The sequence below is a fragment of the Rhodnius prolixus genome, unplaced genomic scaffold, assembly GCF_049639745.1.
Source record: "Rhodnius prolixus isolate KJV_2025 unplaced genomic scaffold, Rpr scaffold_5, whole genome shotgun sequence".
Taxonomy (NCBI): domain Eukaryota; kingdom Metazoa; phylum Arthropoda; class Insecta; order Hemiptera; family Reduviidae; genus Rhodnius; species Rhodnius prolixus.
Window position 1 is genome coordinate 23813237 of NW_027411624.1, and position 19514 is coordinate 23832750.

At 37.1% G+C, this 19514-nt stretch overlaps 2 protein-coding genes across 2 annotated transcripts in view; one reads left to right on the top strand and one right to left on the bottom strand.

Moving 5' to 3' along the window:
• Nucleotides 1–19514, bottom strand: part of qin (tudor domain-containing protein qin) — a 224230-nt gene that overhangs the window by 128516 nt on the left and 76200 nt on the right. The window lies entirely within an intron of this gene.
• LOC141457991 (uncharacterized) overlaps nucleotides 1264–19514 on the top strand; it is an 89835-nt gene continuing 71584 nt past the window's right edge. Inside the window, exon 1 of the mRNA XM_074135427.1 lies at nucleotides 1264–1548. Coding sequence (XP_073991528.1) covers nucleotides 1518–1548 — 31 coding nt within the window. The 5' untranslated portion in view covers nucleotides 1264–1517. The remainder of the gene's footprint in view (nucleotides 1549–19514) is intronic.

The window sequence follows — 19514 nt, forward strand, 5'->3', positions numbered from 1 at the left end:
CAAGCTACAGCTGAATCCTTCTAAGACGCCATTACAACCTAAGAAACCTCTACAAGAGTCAGTATCAAACTGGTTCCAAAGATACAAGCTACAGTCCTTGTAAGACTAACTTACTGTAAAATTATTGAAAATATTTCAAACACGAAGTTAAAAAAAAAGAAGAAATATTTAAATATGATGTACGCATCTAAGTAAAAGGTTTAAAACAGGGGTCCCCAAACTAAGGCCCGCGGGCCACATGCGGCCCCCTGAGGACATTTATTCGGCCCTCGCTGCACTTCCGGAAGGGGCATCTCTTTCATTGGTGGTCAGTGAGAGAAGGAGCACTATATGTGGCGGTGCCGCAAAGCGCTGCGTCGCTCATGTACAGTACTACTTTCGATGACGCGGGACGGACGCGTCACGGCTCCGAAAACAGTGTAAAATAACAGCCAGAAGTTAGAAGAAAGGCAAAGCACTATAACTAAATCGGACATTGACCATCTCATTAGCCAAAAGCAGGTCCATAGTTTCCACAGAAATGCTGGGCAGTTTGGTGATTTACATTTAAATCTTGTTCTTTATTTGAAATATTCTACTTGTTCCCGTTTTTTTTTTTTTTTTTTTTTTTTTTTACATTAAAATAGTTTGCATTATAGTCCGGTCCTCCAACGGTCTGTGGGACAGTGGACTGCCCCTGTGTAAAAAGTTAAGGGATCCCTGGTTTAAAAAAGGAAGCTTCCGGAAAGAGCTTAATTAAAAGACATTTGAGACTTCGTTTCCCTGATGGGTTATATATAAACAGAAAAGTTACTATACAAATTATAGATTACATAAAACTGTTTATATACGCAAACTATAGCAATAAAGGAAAGTACAAATCACAAAATGTACGAAATTTTCACTTTTTAAAAGAAAACGAATTACAGAATAATTTTCTAATAAACATTCTCTTTATAAATTTTAACTTGTAAATGGTAAATTGCATACATGTGTGTAAAATATACGTGTTTAATTAAGTTGGCAAGAAGAGGGTGAAAACAAATCAAGGTGGCAAGGTCAAAAAGTTACCAGCTTCAAGAGAGTGAATTTGGCCAGAATTGAATAAAAAAAAATTGAGGTGAAAGTGATCTCCCGCCTTTTGCTGATAACAGAGATAGTGCGCTCAAAACGAGGAGAAGGGAGAACTGCAGTATTAGTGGAGATGGAGCTAGCCAGGACGTAACGCCTTCTGAACTTGTACAAGTCCATGGGGTGGGAATACACACAACATCCTAGAAGGAGTGGAAGACTGCTGGTATAGCCGTTGTTTCTAGCCTATGGGAAATGTTCTCCAAACAACACTGAAGTTGATGTCAGTCTGTGGTGAGACTTGATATTGTGTGCAACAGCAAATTATTTACGCTACAGTAACAAAAACTAGAAGAAAAAACGGGGCAAATTTTTTGTTATCTTATAAAAAAAGGACACCTAACTTGAACTGAAATATCTCGAGATTGGATTTCCAATTCTTAACGACAGGAAATCCTACATAGAAGATGTCCACTATCGCACTACTCTACCTTATATGTAAGTAATTAATTATTTTCCAGATTTCAGAATTTGTCTTGAGTTGTGAGATTAATTTGTACCCTTGAAAAATGCATTTCGCACTTGCAACAGCTCCGCTTATTAAAGCGCGTTGCAAGCATGCGGCACATGCACTTTTTACCACTGTAACGTAATCTAACCACAATTTTTCCACGATCAGAACTGCCAATTTAAATACGAACAGCTGCAAAACGTTCTAAGGCTAGATTTAATATAATCAATAATACGGACACCTGGTCTTCTGTTCAAGAATTTCTTCAGTCTCTCAAATTTTAAATCATTAAAATTTTAATAAAAATTATGAGGAAAGAGATTAGCTACGCGATTATCATATTGGATTACCACGCGGATATCCCAGGTTCGAATCCAGCTGCTGACCCTTTAAATTTTCTCTTCCTACGAGCTCCTTACTGCCCGGCGATGGACAGTGTTGTCTGTAACGAGAAGACACTGTCCGGAGGCCGACTGTGCACCGAATAACCTCAGATGTTGACGCGCCTTAAATCATTACAAAAATAAATAAATAAATAAAGATAAGGCTATAAAAGGAGCCCGTTATCGTGGACTTTTAAATGAGTTTATGTGTTAAATAAATTTAAATATTCCTTAATATTAATCATGATATTTTGTTACTACTATTCTCAAAGGCTTTAACTCAATAATATTCTTGAATCTCGGAATATTTTACCTATAATACCAACAATAGTTTACAACAGTTTGTAAAATCATTACACATTGAAAGGCAATCTTGCCGAGAATCTTATGCTAACCAATACGATGTTTACAGGATAGCCTAGAAGTCCTTTTCGAGTAGGCGAATTATTCCTCTAATAAAGGGGAAATTCTATAAAAAATAAAAATTTCCCTAAAAACTGTATTTTAACAACACAGTGTTCTCTCGTTATAGGCAATACTGCCGGAAAGTGAGCTGTCAGAAGCTCCTAAGGACGAAAATCTTTGTTAAGAGCGAAAAAAAACTAATTTTAACCCTCCATAGGGCGCATTTAATCTGTGAGATGAAGAGAGCATTTTCTTATTGATGGCAACTCAGTTATTTCTTTGAACGAGCCATGGCCCTCAGTAGCTTCCTCTTTTACCTTCTTCTAACCAAACGGCCTGTCGGTGTTTTACTCGTGAGTTATGTGGTGTTACTTAGCGTCCGCGTAGATCTGTCAGATTAGTTGCGCCCGATGGTCTTATTCTTTGGGTATTGAAATTTTTCAAGTTTTCTTACCAAAAACTGTTACAAAGTACCATATTATCATTTAAAAGACAGTTTTCTACTTATTAACTATTTTTGCAACGAGTGTCTTTTGTTGAATAATATTGAATAGAAGAAAGAGAAGGGGATTCGGACACTAAACGAGCTTTTTTTTTTAATTTTTAGAAGATCAAGATGCTTGATGATTTTGAGTGCGTATGTACAGATAAAGAAACCAAATTGTCGGATAAAAAACCTACTTCTAGTGTTAGACGAGGGAGCCATAATATTTTATGGCGTTTGCCTGGTATAGTTGGTGACAACGTCGACAGAAACGTTCGGAGATGGTTCATGGTCATTCTTTCGCTCTTCTGAACATAGGCGGGCATCAATGCGTAAAAAAATTTCTTGGATAATGCTAATAAACCATCTCACACATTCATTCACAAAAATGTGCACCTCAAAATTAGGGATGACTGATTTTTCTATTCACATTAATGTTCTGTTCCACATTACGAGTTTTTAAAGAAAAACTTAAACTGAAATTTTTCGTAAGTTTCCAAAACATTTTTGATGAAATTAATAGCTATTGGGTCATTAATCTCACAGATTAGTTGCGCCCTATGAAGGGTTAATAGTTAATTTTATTACTAGAGAATAAATATGGCTACAGTAATATCTCTTCTCAAATTATTGAGGTTTAAACAAATACAGAATTATTAAAGTTACGATATTTTACAGAAAAAATCACTTTTATTTTTTTTTGGGGGGGGACACCATTCCATATATTACAAAATTTCGTACACTGTTAGATAATATTTAAAGACAATGGCATGGCTCTGCGGTCGCTGATCGCCGAGGTCTAAGAACAGTTCCTACAGTCAGTCCCCCCACATAGCTCAAGGTTGAGCCCAGTAGGGAAGGTGTGGCCGATACAAGTGTTACCGACGTTCAGAGTGCTCTTGAACGTCTCGTCAAGGACAAAGTGTTGAAACTATAACGGTTCTTCGAAAACTAAAATGCCGATAAGCTATAGGGCACATGTTACACGATATAGTTATATACCAATTTTCTAAGAGTAATTTCACAGTTTCATTTTTTTTTTTAAATATAAATCTATTTTTTAAATAAATCTAAATATAAATCACGAAGGTCTACTGTGGAAACTAAAACGCATCCTTCCTAGCACTTATTACCTCATACTCAGCTCTTACCTCTCTGACAGATTCTTTCAAGTTCTTCAAGGCACTACTCACTCTTCCATCTATCCCGTCCTTGCTGGTGTGCCACAGGGAAGTGTCTTAGCTCCTCTTCTTTACACAATCTACACTGCCGACTTACCTTCTAACCTTAATACCTCTATTTACACCTTCGCTGACGACACTGCCATTCTCTCCACACACTCTGACCCTATCCTCGCAGTACGCTCACTACAGTCCCACCTTCACTCAATAGAACCTTGGTTAGAAAACTGGCGTATAAAAATTAACCCAACTAAATCTAAATACATAGTCTTCACACTCAAACGTCAAACTCCGCCACCTGTCTTCTTACATCACACACCTATCCCACCAGCCGACCATGTGCGGTACCTTGGAATGTACCTAGACAAGAGACTTACCTGGAACCCCCATACGAGACTTAAACGTACCGAACTAAACAAACGATACAAACTTCTAGCCAGGCTACTCGACAAACGCTCAAAACTCTCACTACAGAACAAACGACGACTCTATACAGCCCTTCTCACACCAATATGGACTTACGGACTCGAACTTTACGGTACAGCTAAAAAATCCAACCTCAATAGACTACAAACACTGCAATCCAAAATACTCCGCCGCATACTAGACGCTCCATTCTATGTAAGCAACCACACTATACATACAGATCTCCAAATTCCACTTATCTCCGAACTTGCCAAAATCCGATACAAAAATTTTCACCATAAACTCTCACTGCATCCCAACCCTTTAGCTGCAAACCTGTCTACAACTACGCTACCCTCCAATCCTCGAAGACGGCTGAGGCGCCGTTGGCCCCGTGACCAACTGGGTGACTAACGGCGGCCATCAATGGATGACCGTCATTCACGTTTGCCACGCTATTCTCATACATTCATCGCATTTACCTATTGTACCTGTAGGTACAGGTGTAAATTTCATAAAAAAGGATAATAAAAAAAAAAATATATATAAATAATGCTATGTTATTCTGTTTTTAACTTAGATTTAAATTTGACCGACAAACGATTCAAATTGTCTCTAAGAAACTCTACAAAGCCCTATTAGCCCCAATCTGGACATAAAGACTTGGAATTATTAAGAGTACAGCTAAGTGCTCCGAAATTAACCGCATCCAATCCGCTTCAATCGAGAATCCTATGCACCATCATTAACGCACCTACGTCAGCAATCAGAATATTCCTTCAGACCCAAAAAAATCCTTACCCAAATCCCGTTGCTCCAAACTATCCCGCACGAACACCTTCTGTATCCTAAACTACTCTTCAATCGAATCTTTTCCAAGAAGACTAATGCGTCGATGGCTTAGCGATCACCCTGATTGCACGATAGAAAAGGCCATCTTACCCAGTTAACTTCATGGGCTAACCTGCGTTAACCGACTTATAATTCTTTTAATTTATTTGGTTTCTACACATTCTACACAGTAAATACATTGGTTTTATACCTCAACGCGAACAATCTTTAGAGGATGTTGAGTGGTACAACGCTATCAGATCGGTCATTCCCGAGTGTCACTTACTTTAACTTGCAGCAACAATAATTGTTTTATCGGTTCTCAATTTTCAAAATGGCAGAACCAGATTGGCACCTAACTTCCCTAAATCCTATATCTTAAATCTGATAAATCGTTCTGGCTTAATGTGCACATGTTGGGATTGAATCAGTTCAGTGACCTGTGGTGGGGCAGCGCCAATTAAGAAAATGAATACAAATATTCCAGCTATATAATTGGTCAAAAATTTTTGAAACAAGAGAAAACTAAAATCGCGTAACCAGACTTCCCAAAAAAAAACGTTTATATAACTACATATTCCCTATTTTTGTTAGCAAGAGTAGGAAATCGATCGAAAGTAACTCGTGTAACCTGTTCTCTTCAACCTTGCACCAAATAACTGCATATGTTATGGCTGTGTAAACAATTTGAATAAATTGTTTACACAGCATTTTGTTCTGTTTTTTCTCTCTTCTGAGCAGTTAATATTTCTTGTCTTTACTTTTTCTTTTAATTTTTTAGAATACGTAGAGGCGTACGTTAGATTTTAAGATTTCACCGAAAATATACGTATTAAGTTCCTCATAACACGAAAACAAAAATAAATGGTTTGTAAAACAGAAATAAAGTTAGTTCCGTAATGTTTGATAACTTTAGATTTTATCTTGTCCTTGCTTGTTTATTGCAACCATGACCGGGTTTCGGACAGCTGAATCACCAAACGCAGTGTGAGATGGAAGTATAAGTGAAGTCGAAATCTATGCACCAAACTAATCAATCTACTTCTAAACATGGATGTAAGTCCGAAACTGTTCAAGGATTCAATAAACACAAACCTGCTATGACGGATAAAATCAAATCTGTACTGTAGACCTAACCTAACCTAACCAATTTTCAACTATACAGATACATTTATTGTTAGTAATTTTTTGTTGTTTTTTTAAATATTGCATTTAATATTGGACGCGCATAATTGTAGTGCAGCTACAACAGCATAGAAAACGTTGAAAAGTAGAATCCAGCAATTTTCTGTTAGATTAACCAATTCTAAAGGTAAAATAACAATTGTACGACTTCATAAAAAATTAGCAGGAGTAAATAAGTCACGACAAACTGAACATGATCCCAGGTCTGAACCATACCAAATCAAAATATAGTTGATTCGGGGAGAATTCATGCTGCCCAAAGGCTATACTTAGTTAACCAGTTAAGCGGTGGAATTTAGTTTTAAGTAAACCCCCCACAGTGTGCGGAATTGAAATCGAGACAATGACGTGTGTATACACGTCGAACGCAGCGGCAAAACAACCAAAAGTTTAAACAATGTCGTACTGCAAGCGACTTTTTCTGCAATTTCTGGGGCTTGAGATTACAGAGCATTCTGTGCTCATTCAAAATCTTGCACCGCTTCACGTACGCATTGCTGTTGTTAACTAGAGACGCAAGAGCTTTTACAAGGAAGAAAAGAGCTTTTTGAATTCTGTGCAAAATGAAATCATGCTCGTACTGAGGTCTGAATCTCTATCTAAAAGGTAAAAACGGCATTGCACAAGGGTTGAGAGCTTCTATTTGTGTCCGTAATTCCAAACATGTACCAACCACTTATAATTTTGCTGGCTCCAACCGCAGTTCTATTGGTAAGATAAAGGAAACATCCCATTAAATAATATTCTTATTGCATTTTATTAAAATTTCGAGTTTTTATGGTTAATGGCAACTTTATGTTTTTCACAACGAGTATACACGTCGAACGCACCGTAATAGAGATTTGGTTTGACGTGGTATACACGGCAAATGCGCTCAACTGTTAAAATAACAAAATAATGACTACAAATATTACACCCAACAAAACAGTTATAATAATAATATTAAAATGCTCACACAATACGCTGAATACTCTGCCGGAAATTTCGGCCACTTACCTGTGAACAGAAAGAGAACGATATTAATAGTTTGTTACCAGATACTTAATTACCTTAATTTAATAATTACTTTATGAACTACATATAAATAAGTAGAATAAGTAGATATGATGAAACTGGTGCGTGATGAGCAGGAGAAGAACTACCTAACGATAGCATTCTCTACAAGACATCGATCATCCATAGCTTAGAACAAGTAGAAAGAGCGGTATGAGAAATTTGCGATATTTGGTCTTGGCAAGTTGGGAGTACGAATGGGATGTTGAGGTCGTTGTGAAGGGTGAGGTTAGTCACCGTTGAAAGGAGCATCAACTATCTGTCGGAGGAGTTTCGACTGTTTTGATTGTGTTTGTAGGTTTGACTGAACCCCCATAGTTCTAGTCCGTAAGTCTGCATTGGTTTGAGGATAGTGTTGTACATTGATCGTAACATTTAGATGACAGTTTTCGCTTTCGCTTAGAACTTCGCATAAATAAAATTGCAAATACAAATTTTTCAAAAATCGATGCAATGAAAGAACTGTATGTAGTTAGTATGCCAAATTCGAAGAAAATCGTTGTTAATTTTTTTTTGACAAAAATATTTATTATTTATTTATTTATTTTATTAGAGGTTTTATTTCTACACGTAGCTGATCCTTCTCAACCAACTATTCGAGCCGATCCTTCCATTTCTTCTTATTCGTGGCAACGGCCTTCGTCAAACCCTATCCCACCGGGATTCCAATACGGAGTCTTTCCACCTGGTCCTAGGTCTTACCCTTCTTCTTCTTCTCTCAACCGTCATCTTATACACTGCCTTTGGGATTTTCTCTTCACCCATTCTTAACAAATGCCCCAACCATTTTAGGTGCTTAAGCTCTATAGATGGAAGGATATTTTGTTGGACATTCAAAGCTGTTCTAATGTCCGTGTAAAGTGTTAAATAACAAAAGGCGGTACGAACCGTGGGGGGTATCACGATACCACCCTTTAGTGAACAAATCGTAGAAGGAAAACTAACAGTACCTGTAGAAGGTGAATGGCTGTTAGAACCGGCACAGCAAACCCACTGTGGGTTGAGAGTCGCGAGAAGCGTTAATTGCCTGGAAGGCTAGCGAGTGGGCGTGAAGGTCGTAAATGTCACGGGAGAAGATATTAGGGTCCAGAAAGAGCAGTTGTTCGCCTTCGTTGAGGAAATCCAAGGGCCGTTGAATAGTCCGCAAATTGTCGCCTCGATCAGCGAAACCGAAACGGTAGACCCAATAGACTTCGTGAGGAGCTTGGCTCTCAAATTAGATCATCTACCGGTAGAGGAGAGTTAGTTGACAAGATCGAGTGAGCGTGTGCAGGTGTGATCGAGAGCATCTCAAGGAGTGCAGCCGCGCTGCGAACGAGAGACAGCGGAAGCAGCGACTCGCTAACTTAACATCCGCATTTCTTATTTTTCCCTTCTGGATCTACCTGCTGACCTCCTCCAGTAGTCCATTTTGGTAGATAGCAATCTATTTCTTTCTTTTATATTTATTTAGAGTCCAGGTCTCTGCTCCGTATAGCACAATACTTCCAAATATAGCCTTCTAAATTAGGTGCTTTGTGCTTCAGGAAATCCTCTAATTCCTCAGCACTATGACTCTTTTGTTCATCCCTATGACTCTTTTCCCTTCTCTAATTCTTCTATCCACCTCTGACTTAGAACTACCACCAATCTCCACAACATATCCCAGTTTACTTAAACTTATGGACTTTTTTCACTTCTTTATCCTACAATTCTAATCTGTCTTTACTTTGGTGCAGACGTTCGATCTTTGTAATATTTAAACTAAGACCCCAGCGCCTCATATTGTTCAGCTAATTTCCTAAACATGTAGGCCACATTATCCAGATCTAGTCTATACATATAAAAATATTCAAAAACTAATTAATAAAGAATAATAGACCAAATAGAATTTCCGGACAGATAATCTTGAAATTTAGAATTTTATAATATTTAATTCCTATAAAAATTGTTAATAGGTGTCGAGGCCTTACATTACCCTGAAATATAGCATTAAAGCTATAAAGTTATAAAAATTTATTGAACTATTTCAGCGGAATAAGTGTAAACAAAAAATCAGATGAAAAACAGCAATTTTGGTCGGCTGATTTTGTCACTACTTAGGGAAATTAATAAAAAAGAAGCTACATTCTTAGGAGAAGACAATGAATGCATTTACTGTGTGAGTTATTGCAACGGTAATGCGTGTGTATGGCGGGGAGGAGGGAGGCTTGATGAAGTTACAAATATTATTAGAGCGAAATTCCTGGCGTTGGCGTAATGAATAGAAAAGAAGGTGTTGTATGCTCTAGATTTGTGCATCATTATGAAGATATCATCTCTTTTAAGTGGAACAAAACTTGCACTAATTTTTACAGACATTATTTAAGCAGAAGTACACCCAGGGAGGTTATAATAAGTGGTGCAATCTACATTCCAGAGAAGGTTATCCACTACGTAACTTTGATGAATAATCTAATATGCTAACCTATTAAACTAATATTGCGTGTTAATGTTTGCCTTACTTTTTAATCTATTTTTATTATTATTATTATTTTACATGATTTACAAAGTTCTCTTTAGGAAAGAAAATATATTACAACAGAACTTTAAAGTTGCAGTAAACAATGGTATTACCTCCCTAAAAAAGGATGCTTTAATTGGTTTGTTGCTAAAATTTCTCGAGTTTAAATAATATTCAGCACCAAAAACTTGTATGTTATTGTTTTTCTCTATTTTTCTTAAACAATAGTTTAATATTTCCAATTTAAATATAGTGCAACCTCGATTAACCAGGATTCGGATTAACCGGGATCATGTTGAGTCATCATAAGAACACCTGGATCGGCGCCGAAACAAAAGTTAATTTTCGATGGCGACAGGACAATTTTTTGTCTTCCGATGTAACATAATTGTTAGGCGTGGCAGCAACTCTTTTATATCTGATTTTCTTTGAAGGGTCCATGTATGTATGTAAAAATCCAAAATATGGAGCTGCAATTAGTACTGAATTTCTTGGGATTACCCACTCGCTCGTCTCGCCCAATCTATGGAAGGAGTTGAAAATGGGAATCGAGAAGACATTTTAGAGTGGTTCGATTGGTGATAGAGATGATCTAACAGTTTGCTGCATGCCTTAGTCCTGGAAGAAATCGTCCAGAACATCCGAGAAGACAACCCCGGAAGAAGGAAATGAAATCGACTGTAGAAGAGAATGATCACCCAGGAATATCCCCCTGGATGCAGCAATCGAATTCAGTTGCTGAATTGATGAAATTTTTTCACGATAAGGACATTCCAAACCAGTGACCAAAATTGTGCTTTTTAAATTGCGTACACTCATCAGAGAGTGGTCGTTTAATAAAAAAAAGAAAAGTAAACAACACTTGAAAAGTATTTTCCAAAAAATTAAACGGCAAAAAAATGAAAAAAATTTAAAAAAATAAAAAAAAAGGATCGCCGTCTAAGATAGGAGTTGATCTCTGGGACGAAACAGTAAAGTAATACTGTGTATTCGGTTTAACCGGGATTTCAGTTTTCCGGGATGGGTATAGCCGGTTAATTGAGCCTTGTACTGTACCCAAAATCAAGGGATATAATAATAATAATAATAATAATAATAATACTTTATTTGCAAATTAAAAGAAATATACAACTAAGTATTTTACGGCATGAATAGAAATCTGTCTGCCGGAAGTAGAAATGCACGTTAACAGTTAAACAAAATAATAATCAATAAAAAAGGTACAGGCAATAAAAAGTGACATTAAAAAATAAAATACATTCCTTTGAAAAGATTTTAACTAAATAAAATAAAAGAAAAATTTAATGAAGCTATTAGCGAAACGAAGATGGTAAAACAAAAGAGTGAATACATAAACCATTTTATGGTACAAAGGCAAAACATACGAGGGTCGTTTGAAAAGTCCGTGCAAAGTCAGAGAGATAGCACTACTGGCGCGTATCGGTCTAATTCCTTGTGTTTGGCATTCGTTTGAATCGAGGAAGTCGAGTGATTTTCAAAAAATGGACGAAAAAGAATTTCGTGTGTTGATTAAACACTACTTTATGAAAGGCAAAACGCCTCAGGAGACTAAAGAGAAGCTTGATAAACATTACGGTGACTCTGCACCTTCGATTAGAACAGTTTATAAGTGGTTTCAAAATTTTCGGAGTGGCCATATGGGCACAAGTGACGTTGAACGTTCTGGACGCCCTGTTGAGGTTACTACTCCAGAAATCATTGATAAAATCCATGATATGGTGATGGATGACAGAAGAGTGAAGGTGCGTGAGATTGCTAGTGCTGTGGGCATCTCGAATGAACAGGTACATAATATTTTGCATCAACATTTGGACTTGACAAAGCTATCCGCAAGATGGGTGCCGCGATTGCTCACGCTTGACCAAAAACGAAATCGTGTGAAATGTTGCAAGGACGGTTTGCAGCTGTTCCAGAAGAATCCGCAGGACTTTAAGCGTCGTTTCGTCACTGTGGATGAAACATGGATACATCACTACACTCCTGAGACCAAAGAACAATCTAAACAATGGGTTACCAAGGGGGGAATCTGCGCCAAAAAAGGCGAAGACCGTTCCTTCGGCCGGAAAGATTATGGCGACTGTCTTTTGGGATTCGCAAGAAATAATCCTCATCGACTATCTGGAAAAGGGTAAAACTATTACAGGTGCATATTATTCATCGTTATTGGACCGTTTGAAAACCGAGCTGCAAGAAAAACGCCCACGATTCGCCCACAAAAAAGTCCTTTTCCATCAAGTCAACGCACCAGCTCACACCTCAGCAGTTGTGGTCGCAAAGTTAATGGAAATAGGGTTCCAACTCGTTTCACATCTCCCCTATTCTCCACACTTGGCTCCCTCGGACTCCCAATATGAAGAAATGGCTGGCGGGAAAAAGATTTTATTCAAACGAGGAGGTGATTGCAGAAACGAATGGCTATTTTTCAGAGTTGGACAAATCCTATTATTCGGAAGGGATCAACAAACTAGAGCAGCGTTGGACGAAGTGTATAAGCCTAAAAGGAGACTATGTTGAAAAATAAAAAAGGTTTACCCCAAAAAATTAAGTAGTTTTTATTTTTGCACGGACTTTTCAAACGACCCTCGTATGTATACGAGATTAGCATCTAATTACCCCAATAAATAACACCAAAAGTATCGTTCTAAAAAAGGAAGTTAGGCATTGAAGACAAAAGATAATCCTAATGTAATTAGTAAGAATCAAAAAATGTAGTCAACTCAAGAAACATGAATCAACAATTATTTTGACACCTCATAATTAGGTGATCATTTTCCAGATTTAAATGCAATTTATTTTAAACTCGCTCAGGCAGAGTGCAATCTACCGGTAGCAGCAGGAAGCTGGAGGCAATTTTTTAAAGCAATAAATCACTCATTAATGAAATGACGCTACTCAATGACGTGTTTAATGAGGTAATTACAAGCTCTCCTCGCTGGGAGTTTTATTAGCGCACACAATAAACTTAGGAGGGGAGAAATGCAATGGATTGCTTACTTTACAAGCATTTCTTTCTCTGATTGCTGAGATTTACGGAGATGACTGACTTATACAGGGTGTTCATTTTAAGAGGGCTCAAATGTATTTCATGCTTAAACGACTAATCTGAGCAGAAAATGGTAGAGGTAAAATTTGTTGCCCGTCACCTCTAGTTTCAGAATATGTGACTTGATTTTAGATTCCTGCCCTCACACGCGGCTGACGAGCGACCAAAAGTGAGGGTTCGCAGTTGACCCCCATTTTCGTATACACAGTTTTAAAGAGTATAAAAAGTTATGACAGAAACCGGAAACCGCAATTCGATATTTTCAAAATTAAAGGTGCTAGACCATTTCAAACTCTGGTATTTATTAATCATATTTCAATTTTTTAACTTGTTATCAAAGAGAAAGAAGAGCACGCGATAGGTCATTTTTATGTATTTTTTCATCCCCTTTCTACTGAAAATATTGCCAAGGCAGTAAAGCTAGTATTTTACTTAATATCGGGAAATAAGTAGTTTTCAGAGTGATTTTCTACGAAAAATCAAATGTTAAGAGCTTTAGATGTTCTCAAGGATACACAAAATGGCTAAAAATTAATTTTACATCTGTCACAAACAAGAAGGTTTAATAATTATTTGGTAATTTTGGGAGAGTTGCGTTTAATTACCAAAAAAAAAATGGAAACCTCCTGCCACATATTTAAGTGATCAATATCTTTCATGTAAAGGATCAAACTTATTCCATAATTTATCAAATAATGCACTTTACGCAGCTTGTGCGGCATGTACTGTGCCTTCAAAGATGCCTCCTCTGGCCCGCAAGCCAGGTTAACCAGGAGGTCATCAACTGCTCTCTGAATCTGAGGAGGCACCTTTGAAGGCACAGTACATGCTTCACAAGCTGCGTAAAATGCATTTATACTCTTTAAAACTGTGTATATGAAAATGGGGGGTCAACTGCGAACCCTCATTTTTGGTCGCGCGTCAGCCGCGTATGCGGGCAGGAACCTAAAATCAAGTCACATATTCTGAAACTAGAGGTGACGGACAACAAATTTTTCCTCTACCATTTTTTGCTCAGATTAACCGTTTAAGCATGAAATGCATTTGAGCCGTCTTAAAATGAACACCATGTATATTTATTTAATTTCTCTCATAATGTAAGCAAAGTATTACGCGATCATATCACTTAAAGGTCAAATTAAGATTTTGTTATTGTAAATGGCGATTCGCACGGGTAATTTGCTAGCACGCTATAAATGTATTGGTAAATTTCAACATACATCCTGGGTTGCTTCAAAGTAGAAAGAGGGGAAATATATTTAACTAGTTAAACCAGAAAACAAGTGCGCCGATTGCATTCAAGATTAAGTTCCCATTGAGAAAATGAACAAACAATAAATTTTATTTAATATGTTGGGAGAGCATAAATTATTCAAGTCGGCAAAATTGAAAGTTATATTTATTTATTTAAAAACAAAAAAAATTAAACAGTTGGTAACATTGCTTGTCTAGTTTTAGAATTATTTTGTATAAACGATGTGTTGATGGTCTAACGTCTCCCGCTTTAGATTCTTATTCCCGCATATTTTTTTCTTTTTTTATTAAATTCATAATTATTCTTGTTAAAACTAGTATATTACACAACAGAATCGCAGCCTGCTCAATCTAAACATTCAAAACGAATTGGAAAGGGTTTTAAATTCATAAAATCTCCCGCCTAGGCATCTCTTTCGCTCCTTCATAACAATTTACGTCACTAGTTTTCATAACAGAAAGGAGTCCTGAATTGGGGTCATCGGAGATGTCACTTGATTTTTAGTCGTAAAGAATTTCTTTTTTAAATTATTTATTTTATTTTATTTAAGAATATATCCAACTGTTCGGCTTAGAAAAAAGTATGAAATGTATATAAAGTACTTGTATTAGAGATGGGCATGGCAGATGATAGACTTTGTAGGTTCTGTCAGGAAAAAGAGGAAACGGCACTGCACGTGTTGTGTCAGTGTGAGGGGCTTGTCTGGCTAAGGATGTTACTGCTCGGATAGGAAAAACCAAGGCCTGAGAGCTTTACCCAGGAGTCACTCTCCAGAATTAAGAGTCTGATTAAAAGGACAGGTCTGGAGGGTGAGCTTTAGAGTGAGGGGAGCCACAATAGATCCATAGGGGTCGCGGTGGCGTAGGTCTTGAGGCCGCCCTAATTTAATCTATTCTATGTGTATTAGAGAGTGCTACTGACTCTCTGGGTAGCCTAATGTCAGGTATTCTAATGGGTCGCACGGCCAGCGGTGCCTCAAACGTCTAGGAAGGTTTGGGAAGAGTTGAGGTTGAGAAAGCTTGAAAAAGTGGATTTAAATGGAGGGGCTAGTTTGGAGCGAAATTTCTGATAACTGGGTTTTGCTTTGGCGGAAACGAAGGGTATTTTAAAGTCATACGTACGTAGGATTTTGGATTGGAATACGATTAAGGTTTGTGCGTTTGGCAGTCCAGATATAGTCCATACGTCCATATTGGAGCTAGCAGAGTGTTGTACAGTTATCGTTTGTTTTACAAAATGAGTTTGGAGCTTCGTCTGTTAGTTGCTTTAACATTCTGAACTTATGATTCAGTTCAGTTCGTTTGAATCTAATATGAGGGTTCCATGTCAATCGTTCATCAAGGTAGAGTCCTAGATAACGGATACAATTGGTAAATTATGTATAAAATATAATCAATTAGTATAAATCAGTTTTTTTGACTTAGAAGACCGATTACTTCCGGTAAAAAGCGAAATCGATTATTTGATTCGGTCGCAATTCTTCCTCTTCACTCATGTGGCAAAAAAATCACATAACAGTACCAAAAACTCTTAAAATGTAAATATTATTTATGATCAGTGAGAGAAAAGTGAAAGGTTATCCGGTGAGAACATTTTGCACCAAGAGATCTTGATGCTTCGCTAACTGTTAAGCCGAATATTCTAATGATATGGATCATGCTAAATTACTGGCTCCGCGAGGTGAAGATCTAAGCGCATGTGTTTTTTTTTTTTTTTTATTTAAAGGTAAACAGCTACGTAATTATTAGCCCAAACAGATTATCGGGTTGGAGAGCTTCAGTCTCAGACTGTTCGCCATTATCAGATGATTTGGGTAAGATACAGTTCACTGCTGTTATTTCCTATATTTAGGGCAAATAATGTGCTTAATTCTACTGCGTTTATCTTTCCTCCACATTACATAATAATTCTGGATTATTATATGTAAACTGAAGGTGTAGTTTACCCTATATCATACATTCTCTTCAAAAGAGTGTTTGCATCTCTATTGCGATTGGTTTGTTCAGAGTTACGTCAAATTCTAGTTAGTTCCCAAATTGATGCGAGCAATGAGATTAAAACTCAAAATTTTCTTGTGCAACGATATTTTGTCAAGAAATCTAAGTAAGTTAGATTTTTGTACTGTTATAATTTTTTTGTTGTCTTATTGTCATATCAAGTCTTTTGTCTGAGAAATTAGAACAAGTGAGAGAAGTCTAAATAAATATACAGTATACACCTGGTGAAATAACTTTTATAATCATGTGACAATGATTCTGCAGTATTAATTTTAGTATGTTGTGGCAATAGAATATTGTTCATTGTAGAAGTGTGTGAAATTAAGTTTTTCTCTCACGGGGTCCCAGGTTTTTAGCCTCACGAGCGTTGACATTTTAAACTAGGGAAACTTTTCAAGGCTAAGAGGGGTGTGGTAGGGCTTTTCATGCAGGTCTCATTTCGGTGAAATGCGTGGACTTATCACGATTAAATATTAATAAAAATGAAACATGTCCCCAAAAATCCAAAAATGAAAAACAAGCAAAAATTACTGATTAGTAAGGCATTACATTAAATGAGATTGATTTTTGTAATTTCTGGCAATTCTTCCGAAATTTGTTCTTTAAATCTCTTATTGGAATTTACCACTGCAACAGTTGTTGCAACAAGCAAATATGGTAAAAAAAAGAAATAAAAGAAAATCATGAGTGGAGAAGGCACCCAGTGGTGTCACTCCAGTAACGTGCTCTTGCTATACTGCTCCCACGATAAGAGTAGATCACGAGGTCATCTTCTCTTCAATCTCCTTAGAGGATTACCTGGTAATGTGGAGGAAGATAGGTGTTCTATGAGAGGGTTAGGATGAGCTGCTGTAGAGTGGAATGAAATCTGAGAAAACGAGTGTTAGCAAGACCTGTAATGAAAAGGGATTTTGAGGTCATTATGGATAGTGAGGTTAGATACATAGAATGGAGCGTTAAGAAGTTTTCGAAGTATTTATGACTGTAATGTATGTTTGGAGACGTAATGAGTTGGAACGCTTAGTCCATCCCCATAAGAGGGTCGTTTGAAAAGTCCGTGCAAAGTCAGAGAGATAGCACTACTGGCGCGTATCGAGGTTATGTTTAGTTAGTAGCATCTCTTGGAAGAACACACACCAAGTTTCAGCCAGATCGGTCTATTTCTTTGTGTTGGGCATTCGTTTGAATCGAGCAAGTCGAGTGATTTTCAAAAAATGGACGAAAAAGAATTTCGTGTGTTGATTAAACACTACTTTATGAAAGGCAAAACGCCTCAGGAGACTAAAGAGAAGCTTGATAAACATTATGGTGACTCTGCACCTTCGATTAGAACAGTTTATAAGTGGTTTCAAAATTTTCGGAGTGGCCATATGGGCGAAGACCGTTCCTTCGGCCGGAAAGATTATGGCGACTGTCTTTTGGGATTCGCAAGGAATAATCCTCATCGACTATCTGGAAAAGGGTAAAACTATTACAGGTGCATATTATTCATCGTTATTGGACCGTTTGAAAACCGAGCTGCAAGAAAAACGCCCACGATTGGCCCACAAAAAAGTCCTTTTCCATCACGACAACGCACCAGCTCACACCTCAGCAGTTGTGGTCGCAAAATTAATGGAAATAGGGTTCCAACTCGTTTCACATCCCCCCTATTCTCCAGACTTGGCTCCCTCGGACTACTATTTGTTCCCTAATATGAAGAAATGGCTGGCGGGAAAAATATTTTATTCAAACGAGCAGGTGATTGCAGAAACGAATGGCTATTTTTCAGACTTGGACAAATCCTATTATTCGGAAGGGATCAACAAACTAGAGCAGCGTTGGACGAAGTGTATAAGCCTAAAAGGAGACTATGTTGAAAAATAAAAATGGTTTACCCCAAAAACTTAAGTAGTTTTTATTTTTGCACGGACTTTTCAATCGACCCTCGTACTTCGATGCCGTATGGACCAAATAGGTCGCAGTAACAACATGTATAATAGCCTTTTGTTATGTAGGTTAAGTTTCAAACGTTTGTCAAGTAGTCTGGCGAGAAGTTTGTAGCATTGGGTTAGTTTCTTGTCTTTTCAGTCTAGTATGGGGATTCCATGTCAACCGTTGGTCTAGGTGCAGTCCAAGGTAGCGTACTTTCTCCACAGTTGGTACAGGAGTTTGGTTCAAGATGATGGGAGGTAGGATTTTCCGTCTGAGAAAATTTAATTCTTAAAAGTGAACACGAATAACGTTACAATATTTTACAACCCAGATTTCAAGTTTTTAGAAAATTTTGATAACTTCGACTGCAATAAATGAAAGTAACAGATTTTACAAGCTAGAATTTACGTGTAAGTTAAGAACCCTATTTAATGCAGTTGCAAAAAAAAAGCTAGTACACAAATCTTGAGTATTTTTTATTTTCTCGTTCAATTAAAACACATGTCTGGAATAATGTGATTAAATACGAACACGAAATACAAAAAGACTTAAGTCAATCTATATATATAAAAATGAATGTGTGTCTGTATGTTTGTACTCGATAGATTCAAAAACCATACATCCAATCGCCGTGAAAATTTGGGAAATTATTAGGTATATCCCCGGGAAGGTTTTTGCATTTTTTTTTTTTTAAATCAGAGTTGGGGCTCTAGGTGCTCCCGAACAAATATCCCAAAAATATCAAAATAACATTAATATTTGTTAAAAGTGTAACCATGAAAAACAGTTTTTTGCAATTATTAATACGAGAATAAATTATACCGAAGATGGTGGAAAATCCATTAAACTAAAAGTACTCAACAATACTATTGACGTTGATAATCGTTGGGTAGTACCATATTCTCCATTACTACTAAAAACGTATAACGCACACATAAATGTTGGGTACTGCAATTCAGTGAAAGCTAGAAAATATATTTGCAAATATGTGAACAAAGGAAGCGATATGGCAGTGTTTGGAGAGGAAAATACAACTGCATCTAACTATGAAGTCACCCAATATCAACTGGGACGCTTCATAAGTAGCAATGAGGCTGTATGGCGTATTACCTGTATATCATTTTCCATTCATGAACGATATTCAACGGTTGTTCATTTAGCTGTACATCTTGAAAATGGACAGCATTTTACATTAGAAAATGTACATGCAAGAGCAATGTCACCACCGCCAACAACATTAACTGAATTTTTCACATTATGTAGAAATAATACCTTTGCAAGGACACTACTGTGCTCTGAAGTAGGGATAATTTT